This window comes from Haliotis rubra, unplaced genomic scaffold (genome assembly GCF_003918875.1).
Source record: "Haliotis rubra isolate DU_JTF1 unplaced genomic scaffold, ASM391887v1 Scf517, whole genome shotgun sequence".
Lineage (NCBI taxonomy): Eukaryota > Metazoa > Mollusca > Gastropoda > Lepetellida > Haliotidae > Haliotis > Haliotis rubra.
Window position 1 is genome coordinate 342,120 of NW_025767210.1, and position 10,509 is coordinate 352,628.

General features: G+C 39.0%; 1 protein-coding gene across 2 annotated transcripts in view; it reads right to left on the reverse strand.

Annotated features, from left to right (window-relative positions):
- The window catches only part of LOC124292432 (methyltransferase-like protein 27), a 32,897-nt gene extending 25,151 nt beyond the window's left edge, over nucleotides 1-7,746 (reverse strand). Inside the window, exon 1 of one of the 2 annotated variants that reach the window (XM_046729511.1) lies at nucleotides 7,668-7,746. Coding sequence is in view for 1 of the 2 variants with exons in the window: in XM_046729512.1 (XP_046585468.1) it covers nucleotides 7,668-7,697 (30 nt within the window). In the remaining variant the exon portion in view is untranslated. The remainder of the gene's footprint in view (nucleotides 1-7,667) is intronic. The other variant, XM_046729512.1, reaches the window with a different exon arrangement.
- Between the last annotated feature and the right edge of the window lie 2,763 nt (nucleotides 7,747-10,509).

Genomic DNA, 10,509 nt, shown 5'->3' on the forward strand with positions numbered 1-10,509 from the left:
TCCTGGCTTTCTTCATCTGGCACATTTATGGGTTCCTGAAATAGCATGAAAAATATTCCTAAGGTAATAAACTTATCTCATCATTTCAACATTCACATTTACTGTCACTAATTTTGCAGGTGTCCAGCACTCAAGAGGAATGGAAAAAGATCATAACAGAATTTGAAGACAAGTGGCAATTTCCAAACTGTTTTGGTGCTATGGATGGGAAACATTTTGCAGTAACTGCTCCAGCTAATAGTGGATCACAATTTTTTAACTATAAGGGCTATTTCAGCATTATAATGCTTGCTCTCGTTGATGACAACTATAAATTTACGTTTGTAGATGTTGGTGCCAATGGGAGAGCTTGAGATGCAGGTATATTTGCAAATTCAGATCTGATGAGAAGTGTTGAGACAAATGCAGTTAATATTCCACCACCAAAGTTTCTCCCAGGGAGACAAGAGGATACAACACATGTTATTGTGGGTGATGAAGCTTTTCCACTGAAAACATACCTCATGAAACCATTTCCACAACGTAATCTACCCCCACACAGAAGAATCTACAACTATAGATTCCAAGTATTTCAGAAGCCAATGAGACAGAAGCCTGACCATGCTGTCAAGACTATTATGGCTGCAGTGGTCCTACACAATTTCCTGCGATCCAACAAAGATAAGATGTACAGTTCACACTCTGATGTTGAACCTGACACCACACAAGTTCGTCAGGAAATGGGTTTGTCAAGACAAGGGGGGAACTTTTCCTCATCATCAGCCAGAGATGTCAGGGATGACTTTACTGACTATTTTATGACGAATGGACAAGTTGACTGGCAATGGGACAAAATTTAACCTTTCATGGTACATTGAGCTGAGTGGCTATTGTACATTGTGCTGTGTCGGTGTTGTACGTTGAGCTTTGTGGGTATTGTACATTGAGCTGTGTGGGTATTGTACATTGAGCTGTGTGGGTATTGTACATTGAGCTGTGTAGGTATTGTATATTGAGCTGTGTGGGTATTGTACATTGAGCTATGTGGATATTGTACATTGAGCTGTGTGGGTATTGTACATTGAGCTGTGTGGGTATTGTACATTGAGCTATGTGGGTATTGTACACTGAGCTGTGTCGGTATGGTATATTGAGTTGTGTCGGTATGGTGCAGGTTTAATTAAGAATTGGTATGTTCTAAACATTTCTGCTGAGCGTACATTGTTATGGTTGTGTATATAATCTTCACTGTGTAAATTGTGGAAACAAATAAACAATACTGTAATATTCCTTTTAAATATATTCATGTCTTCATTTCATAAAACAAGCTTTTTAAGCATGAAATCTCTAATATAGGTTAAGTTAATGAAATTGGTTCCTTCAAATCAGCCCAGATTGTGTGGGAACTGACAATTATCTGTAAAACATCGCATATATACCTGTGTTGTCAAGTTGTTGACAGATGCACGCTGCCTCATATGAGGACGCAAGAAAGGATCCAAGGTCTCAAAGTGATCCCATACTGGCTGGTAAAGATCACCTGTTACGGAGCCACTTGTCTTGCTTGCCAGATGTTTCTTAAGCCCCCTTGAGTAAGATGTGCGAATATTCGCAATCTTTGATGTTACCTGATCATCTGAAAGAGATCAAACGTAACTTATTCTACCATGACTTCAGTAAATACTTAGGAGATAAACGTACTGTGTTTGGAAATTAAATGAATGTTAGACCGAATTGACAGTCTCTAAATTTCATTTGAAGCCGAACGCGTAGCGTGAGGTTTCAAATGATTAATTTAGAGACTATGTTTATCTCCATTCTACCATAACCGATTTAACATCGAACTTCCTCGTCCCGCGGAAGACACTGCGTAATCCGACATGGGACGAGAGGCGAATTGAACTCGTCTGTGAAGGGAGTGGTAGGTTCCGTTTGTATTTTTTTTAACATTACACATACGAAATATTCTGACCAAAGAAAACGAACTACTGTTTATTCAATGCAATAATATAACACCTAAGAGCTTGGTTTTTATAATCATAACTCCACACGACAGAAACCAGCCTATTGTTTTGTGTGCCGTGTTACTGTACCCCGCTGGACACACTATAATGGAATCGTCTGCCCTACATATTTTCTTGGAAGTAGACAGTTACGCAACAGTTTGAAATGGCGGACGAGCCAGTGTTTACATTTGGGAAAGATTGAAATGCGAAGTGACAGTGGAAAATACTTGACTCACTTTCGAACCTGAACCCTGCAGAATCGAAGAATAGATCCTTTTCTGATAGACCTATGACCTGTAACTCATCAATGACTGTTGATTTTTATGACCAGCGAGTGTCGATCATGATTTCACGTACGTGCCTCCACCCGGCATGCGACGAAAGAGTGACAGTGCTGCTTTGTGTACATGCGACTATCTTGGGATTCCTTGGAACATTGTTCTCATCATTTGGGAGTGGATTGTGGCCAAGCTTTTCAAAGTGTACGAACATAGCAGTGACAGCCTTGCGGGGTAGGTGGCAGAGAGCGGAATTCTCATGGTTCAATTTTTGAACGATGCAACGGGACAAGATGGAGTATGAGTGGCAAATTTTGTGTTTCGCCTGACCGTTATCTTGCGAATTTTCCATTCTAAACGGAAACAAATATACAATTTACCAGGTAGGTAAATGTTTACGAACGTTTTGCCGCACAAATAGGCATAGATAGGGATGTATTTCCACAGGATTTTCTTATTTATATGTTAGATATTGTTTGTTTATGTTTAGGGCTGTGTATTGTAATTGAGTTTGAATATTTTTATAATAGACGGTAATATTCTGATAGTGAGGTTCCCTAATAGTTGTGGAGGAGACATCGTATAATTGTATTTTTCGAGTTTTAATAAATGTTTCTTCAGCATTTCCTTCACGTCTGTTGTGTTGATATTAGTCATGTTGGTGGCCAAGCTGAAGTAGTGCGGCAGTGTTGTATACGTGCGCAGTGAAATCAGACGCATTTTCATTCCAAATTGATACCGTCTGATTTTATGGATTGACCAATCAAATTCGAGCATTTCACGTAGCCATGGTAGAATGGATTGTTTTGGTTAAGTAAAGTCATTCAGAGGTATGTAATCATACAGTATGTATTTTCTTTGAAAACATGGTTATGGAAGAATGGAGATAAACCTACTGTGTAGCATAAGGTTTTAAATATAAAAATTGAAGCTATTACCAAGATTACATAATTTCGTTATATGCCTCTGTTTTTCCAACACAGTATGCTTATCTCCTAATTATAGGACCAAAAGAAAATATGACGAAAAGACCAAATTATGATTACCATGTAATGAAACTGCATATTTAGTATGTGTTAAAGTTTCCACACAATAGCTCTAAGTGAATATTGCATAATAATCTTAACAGAAATAATTACAAAACAATTATATGATTTATAACATGAAATATTTTGAAAAAATTCCTTATGGTATGTGAATGTATGCATCTATTATGTCAGGCATCTATTATGTCTATGTACCTATCTTCCATTATGTTTTACCTATTATGAAAGAGTCATTAGCCTCTTTTGAACAGTAGTTATTTATTATTATCATACATGAAACATAATAATCATTATTTCAATAAAGGTGTTCCAATAACATCAGTAATATTTGCAAAGTAACATGTTAGAAAACATACAAGATGGTGACAATATTTTTTAGCAAATGAATATGCCATTGAATCACCAAAAAATAAATGCAGTGAATAAGGATTCTTGAAGTGTTTGCCTTTGACCAGAATGAAACTGAAGCCTAAAGATTACCATTTAGACTACCATGAGGAAATAATAAATAAATGAAACTATCCCACTTTTTCATGAAATAATACATTTGTGAACGCTTCACACTTGCTGACATAACCATGTTAACAAGTGCATGCACATCTAAAAGGGCACTCACTGTTCTGACTGTTAATGAGTTAATTATGTGTTTTGCAAATATTACAGTATCTACAAGGGTACATATTTACAATAATACGTTTTGGCCACATATGAATCACTATTCCAGTTATGTGCTTGTACAATATGTTATGCATATAAGGGGATATTTTGCCCCAATATACACTAATAGCTCTTGGAGTAACCAGCTGTTCAAATATGCAGAAACGAATTCGTATTATTTTTACATAACTTATTGCGCACATGAGTGTCTCTGTGACACAGATATAAACCTCCGCTTTGCGTACATATTTGCTCCGCATATTATAGTATAGTATATTTCGAATAGGACATTTAGCATCATTTAGCCGTGTTGGGAATCGAACCCAGCCCTTCGAAGTGACCAGTGACTGCTTTGACTACCACGTCACCCTACCGTCAGCTGCTTTTTTGTATCTTGTTTAATAGCGTACAGAGAAGCAACCTACTCGTCTTCTGTATTCTGTGCCAATGTGTCTATGATGTATACGTAGAAACTATCAACTACACTCTTCAAATATAAAATATAAAAATAACTGATCAAATTGATAAAAAATGACCAAGAGCGTGGCAGAGACTAACAGGGATTAACCGGGAAATCTACCCTTCACCTTCCTTGAGGGTGACAAGCTATGTGTCCTTCCAAGGTTGTAGTCGGACATATCCATGTCCTCAAGTGATCCAAACTTGTTGAAGAAGTTGGACCTGGTTATTAGCTCCTTTAGGGATTCTTCCACTTTGATTCTTATTATTAGTTTCAGGTCTGGATGTGAAACTGATTTTTGTCAATTGGTTTAATATTTATGTCGTTTGATTTTAGAGCTGATGGTTTTGTCTGAATCCTTATCGCAAGATGTCTTAGACTGAATGATTGTTTGTGAACTGGATGTCACTCGTGTAGGTTTCACTTGGATTGCGGCATATATCAAGGTAGGGGCAAACGATTTTGCCCAAGTGTATTTGGTCTGGTAAGATACCGATTTACACGGAATAGGGGTTGAGGCGGCATAAGGCAGGCCAGGAGTTTTCCGATCAAGGACTTACTTCTTTGTATTTAAAAAGGTGAAATTTCGGTCATGTTTGACACGTGACATTTTTGACTGAAGTTTCTATGTAGGGCATTCTCTAGAAGATAAAGGATAATTTCCAGACCAGTTTACACAGGAAGACGGTTTATCGCAGTGGTTGCTGTCTTCACGTTTGCATCGATGGTAGGTACCTGGGTTATGGCATGATTTGGCTGACTGGCTGGCTGAATTTAGTTTTACGCCGCTTTAAGCAATATTCCAGCAATATCACGACGGGGGACACCAGAAATGGTCTTTACACATTGTACCCATGTGGGGAATCCAACCCAGGTCTTCAGCGTGACGAGCGAACGCTTTAACCACTAGGCTACCCCGCCGCCCCGGCATGATTTGGAGCCATGGTGATACATATAGCAATTGTAACACCTTGTGGGATTAGGAATGTAGGCATCTACCCTTAGGTGACAACAACCAGCTTAAAGTGAGTGAACGTAAATAAGTAGGTTTTTTTTTAATATTTTCCTTTTCTCTTTTAAACTTCAACCGTTTCACAGCAGTGACTCCTTGAGAGTGTAACTCTGAAACAATGTCTGCTTTAGTCATGCCTGATAGGCAACGCCTCTTCCAGCTCCCCACCCTCCATGGTGTGTCAACAATCGAGATGGTAGATGATAGGGGCGACGTGCTCGGATACCATGTGCCTGCATGAAGTACCCGGATGTGACGGCCTTTAATAGCCGTGGTCACCCGTGGTCTAGTGCTTCTCGACCAATCTGTCTCATACCCAACCTGTTTGACGCAATCACTGCGTTAACCTGGTGACAGTTATTCGCGTGCATCCGAACCTTCTGGGCACGTGTATGTGCGTTGCTAGCAGTTTTATACAGTTGAACTGCACGTGCATTCCGTGCTACGGAAAGTAACATAATTTTGGCATGGTTTTTTTTTTTCTCAATTGATCAAATGTTTATGGATTTTTCGATCGAATACGTTTGGTTTGGAACATGGGAAACGCTCAAGTATGTTTTCATACAAAAAGGAATATTTCATTAAAAATATATATTGGAAAATGTTTGGTATCGTTTAGTTTGGCCATTAGTTTATAACACAATTCGCGGTTTCCCAAAACAAGAAGCAGCTTATGAGATGTCTGACTATGATTGGTTACAACCATACATTTTGTCAAAATTTCCCACTTGTGACAGACCCTCTCACAAATTTGCTTGGCACAAGGTTGAAATTTGTTTGGGATGACAATTGTCAAGCTGCCTTTGAGAAACTTCATTTTTCCTGCTCCCCAAGTACCGAGCTTTGAGAAACCTGTCCAATTGGCTACAAACGCTAGAGACATTGGTGCTTGAGCTGTCCTGTGACAGGAGGGTGCATCAGGCTGTGGTCATCCTATTTGATTTTGACACCAGAAAAATTATTCCACCATTGAACAAGAAACAATTGTAACACATGTTACACATTTGGGATTACACCTTCTCAGTAAAGTAACAATTATAGCTCGAGTCGCATCCGGGATTCGAACACACACCCTCAGCGTCAGGCACCTCATCGCCAGCACACAAAGTCAGCCATCTAACCCACTCAACCATCGCTGCTTTAAGTCCTGCTGTGAGATGAGTATGACAGATCATGAACATAACTAACTCCTGGAGACTTGATCATTCGTACCAAGTGTGTCAGAATTTACAACAAACCTCACTAATACAGTATACCAGAATTTGAAATCCATAAGCTTGCAGTACACCATAATACCGAAATTTATGAACGTATATTACATCGCGATTATCACCCGGCATATAACATTTGGCTTTCTTTGTTGTATAGGTTTTTAAACAACTCGTTGAAACTAAATGATGTCTGTTAGGAACGAGTACAGTAATCTGTTTCCTACAACCCTAACACACCGTTTTAGCTTTAGCATAAACATCACAGCATTTTAGCTTTAGCCTCGACAAAATCACGCCGTTTTAGCTTTTGCCTCGACAACATCACTCCGTTTTAGCTTTAGCCTCGAATCGACATATACTTTGTCTGTACGTGTGATCACGGTGACGCATTAACACAACAGCATCTGTGATGATATCAGCTCACTGCTTACTACCCATACCTTTACAGGTCGTTGTCGTGATACGTGTTGATCATCAAGCGAAGATGATATTGAAAAGTAGATAAGACTGATTACATGCACACTTACAATTATATATTACAAAGCACTGTTAGTGGGTACAATATCCGGTTGATTAATAAGAATTACCACTAAGACATGGATCAATATTGTTGGGGATCATATTAGCTTAATTAAATAAGAATTACCACCAAGAGCTAACAAATGTCCTGTGGAAATAATTGTAGATGATGTACGACAGACAAAGTATGACATCCACAAGTTATGGATCAGTTTGAACAGTGTTGTTAATCTGATCCATTGCCACTTCCAATGAAACAGATAATGATTAATTTCCTATGAGTTCATCTACTTCAAACTTATAAAACATGTTTCACTGATATTCATTTGTGCCAATGCCAACAGGTTTTAGATATTAGGAACAAAGAAGAATATTTACGTACCTTACGTCTGTTCATGCTGGCACAAAATCCACCTAATCCAACAATTATAAATAAGTAAAACATATTATTATATTTTCATATTTACTAGAATAGAGCACTGACGTACGCTCGACTTACGTTTTTATGTGCTTGGTCTTGTTTTGCCATCCACAGTGTCCACCCCAGCTGACAGTGGTCCAGGTTTTGATGATTTTAATGTGCTATGTGCAGCTGGCTATGACAAACGACCTTGTTCTTTTGTAATGGTAATACTACCTTCATATGTAACATGGTACAGCACGATGCAAAAATATGTTACCCTAAGTAACAAATCTGTATATAACAAAGTCGCTTCATTCTAAATATGTCCATTATGAAAGAAGAATATATAAAATGAGTTTCGGGAATATGTATTTCCAAGTTTGTTGTTTTTGACACGTTTGTATGTGTGTCCATACATGCCGCTTTAGTATTCTGTTTGGTTGATCTGATTTTTGTCGTCAAGTTGGGTGACCAGCCTCCCATGTAAAGTGCTTGTTTTGTCCGTCTTGTAGAATATGGAACATTCATATGCATAGGTTATCACTATTATAGTCTCACCACGCAAGCTCTGGCGTGAAACTGTATTTTTTATTAATTCATACATTGAGAACGTAGGGTATGACTTCGTGTGTGTGCACTTGCAAAATGATGGGAAAGATCCGTAGGTGTCAAAAGTTTCACTCGTCACGCTCAGTTGAACACAAGAGGTGTCAAGAGTTTCACTCGTCACGCTCAGTTGAACACAAGAGGTGTCAAAAGTTTCACTCGTCACGCTCAGTTGAACACAAGAGGTGTCCCTGGTTTTTAGGCTCGATTTAATTATGTTTGTGCATCGTAGGGCCATCGACAATCTGACCCAGGCTGCAGTTATTGCTCACAACTCTATTGTTTCGTTCGTTTTCCGAGCCTGTGGTTCTGTATTTACGTGCACACAAATATGCCCGTGGGGATTTATCTTTTCAACGGGAGACATCTCCAAGGTCACATTCACATATATGCATATGCAAAAAGTGGTGACAACATATATAGTTATTTTAATTCTTACTTTCTATTTCAGACCACATGGCCTTAATACAAAATATTACTATTCATGAGAACCTTTTTTTTTTAGAGCCAATTTTTATTCAAAGAACTTTGTCGTCAAGAAAATACACGTTTTATGTACATACATGGTATCAATATGCTACAATTAATCATAGCATAGAAACTTATCCAACCTTCAAATGAACGTACTCTATCTTGATGGACTGACCCTCTAGGGACAATAGAATGGAAATCGAAATGCAGAAAGAAGTAGTTTATGCAGAGAAGCAAACATTGCAAGACAATTGACCCATTTTGTAGTGCTGATAACTATGTTCGTGTGACGTGAACAAGTGGTTTTATTTTCAAGATTTAGGCGTATAATCCTCCGGAAATCACATAAGCATCAATGACTGAGCACAATATCAATAACCTCCTGACTGCAGCAACATCCCTCACCCACCAGGTACTAGTATTTAGGATTCTTGACGGAGGGCGTGTTTCAATACATCACGATCTGGGGGATTGAAGTCAGGACTCCTGGAGGGCCAACACAAGTTGCTACCTCCTCTTGACGTAAGAAATCACCAACAGCACGTCCACAATGTTGCCCAGCATTTTTCGTCCATGACGACTGGGCTTGTGTTCAGAGGATGGTCATCAAAATGTGGTACAACAACCCTGTCTATGATGTCAGTGTTATACCGTTGTCCATTCAGATTTTGTCTAATTATCACACAGTCAAGTTTACCACCATGCCAGAGGCAACCAAACGTCATCAACAAATCCCCGCCAAAAGGTACATGCTCTAAGATATTCCGTTGTACTAAAGCAGAGTTTCTGCGGCGCCAAACACAAGCACGATTATCAGTCATGAATAAAAGAAATATAACCGAGAAGATTCGGGTTAGAATTGATCATCAGTAACCCATGCTTGTCGTAAGAGGCGACTAACGGGATCGGGTGGTCAGGTTCGCTGACTTAGTTGACACATGTCATCGCATCCCAATGCGTAGATCGATGTTCATACTGTTGATCACTGGATTGTCAGATCCAGACTCGATTATTTACAGACAATACCGATAGCTGGAGTATTGCTGAGTGTGGCGTAAAACAACAAACAAAACAAACAAAACACCAAAAGTAATCAGCTTTCGATAAGTTGTTTGATTGACATCTATAGAAGTTTGATAATGATAAATGTAGCAATTGTATAGATTACAACTTCTTTATTATTTTCTTTAATATCTATATGGCGACATTCCGATACAGATCTATATACCGTTAATAGGTTACCATTCTGTTGGACAAATGACGATGTTTTAGACACACCACCTGACATGAATGGATGAAGTTTCCTTTGATCTGAGAGGGGCTGCATTCTCACTAGGAGGTGTCACTCGTGGTCATTCTGAACGCTGATCGTCCTTAAAGTCATTGGTTTGCTAATGTTTTCTGGCCAGTCGGCTGATAGTCGATGGATGGCAACCACCGTTCCTTGCCCTCTGTGACATGCCGGCATTCCGCATACCAATGACTTGCCATCTCTGACCACTTGTCACTTGAGGAAGCCCCATGTTTGCTTATCAATCAATTGATTTTACCGAGTTATCGAGGTGTATGCCAGTTTTCTTGATGACGGGAAAACGGATACTCACCCCGCCGCGACAGATAACAGCTTTTGCATTTTCAATGATGATAGTTCTTTAACAACATTTTTGGTCGAGTCCGGAAAATTTTCAAATATCAGAAAGCTGTTGGGTATTAGTAAATGATAAACATGTGTACTATTTATATTTATGTGGCAATTTTGTACAATGATAAAATTTGCAATTCATCGGTCCGTTTCTGACTGAAACGGACTGTACTGACTGCTCCTGGCAAGGTGACGAAGTCCATGTGGTGCAGCAAAACC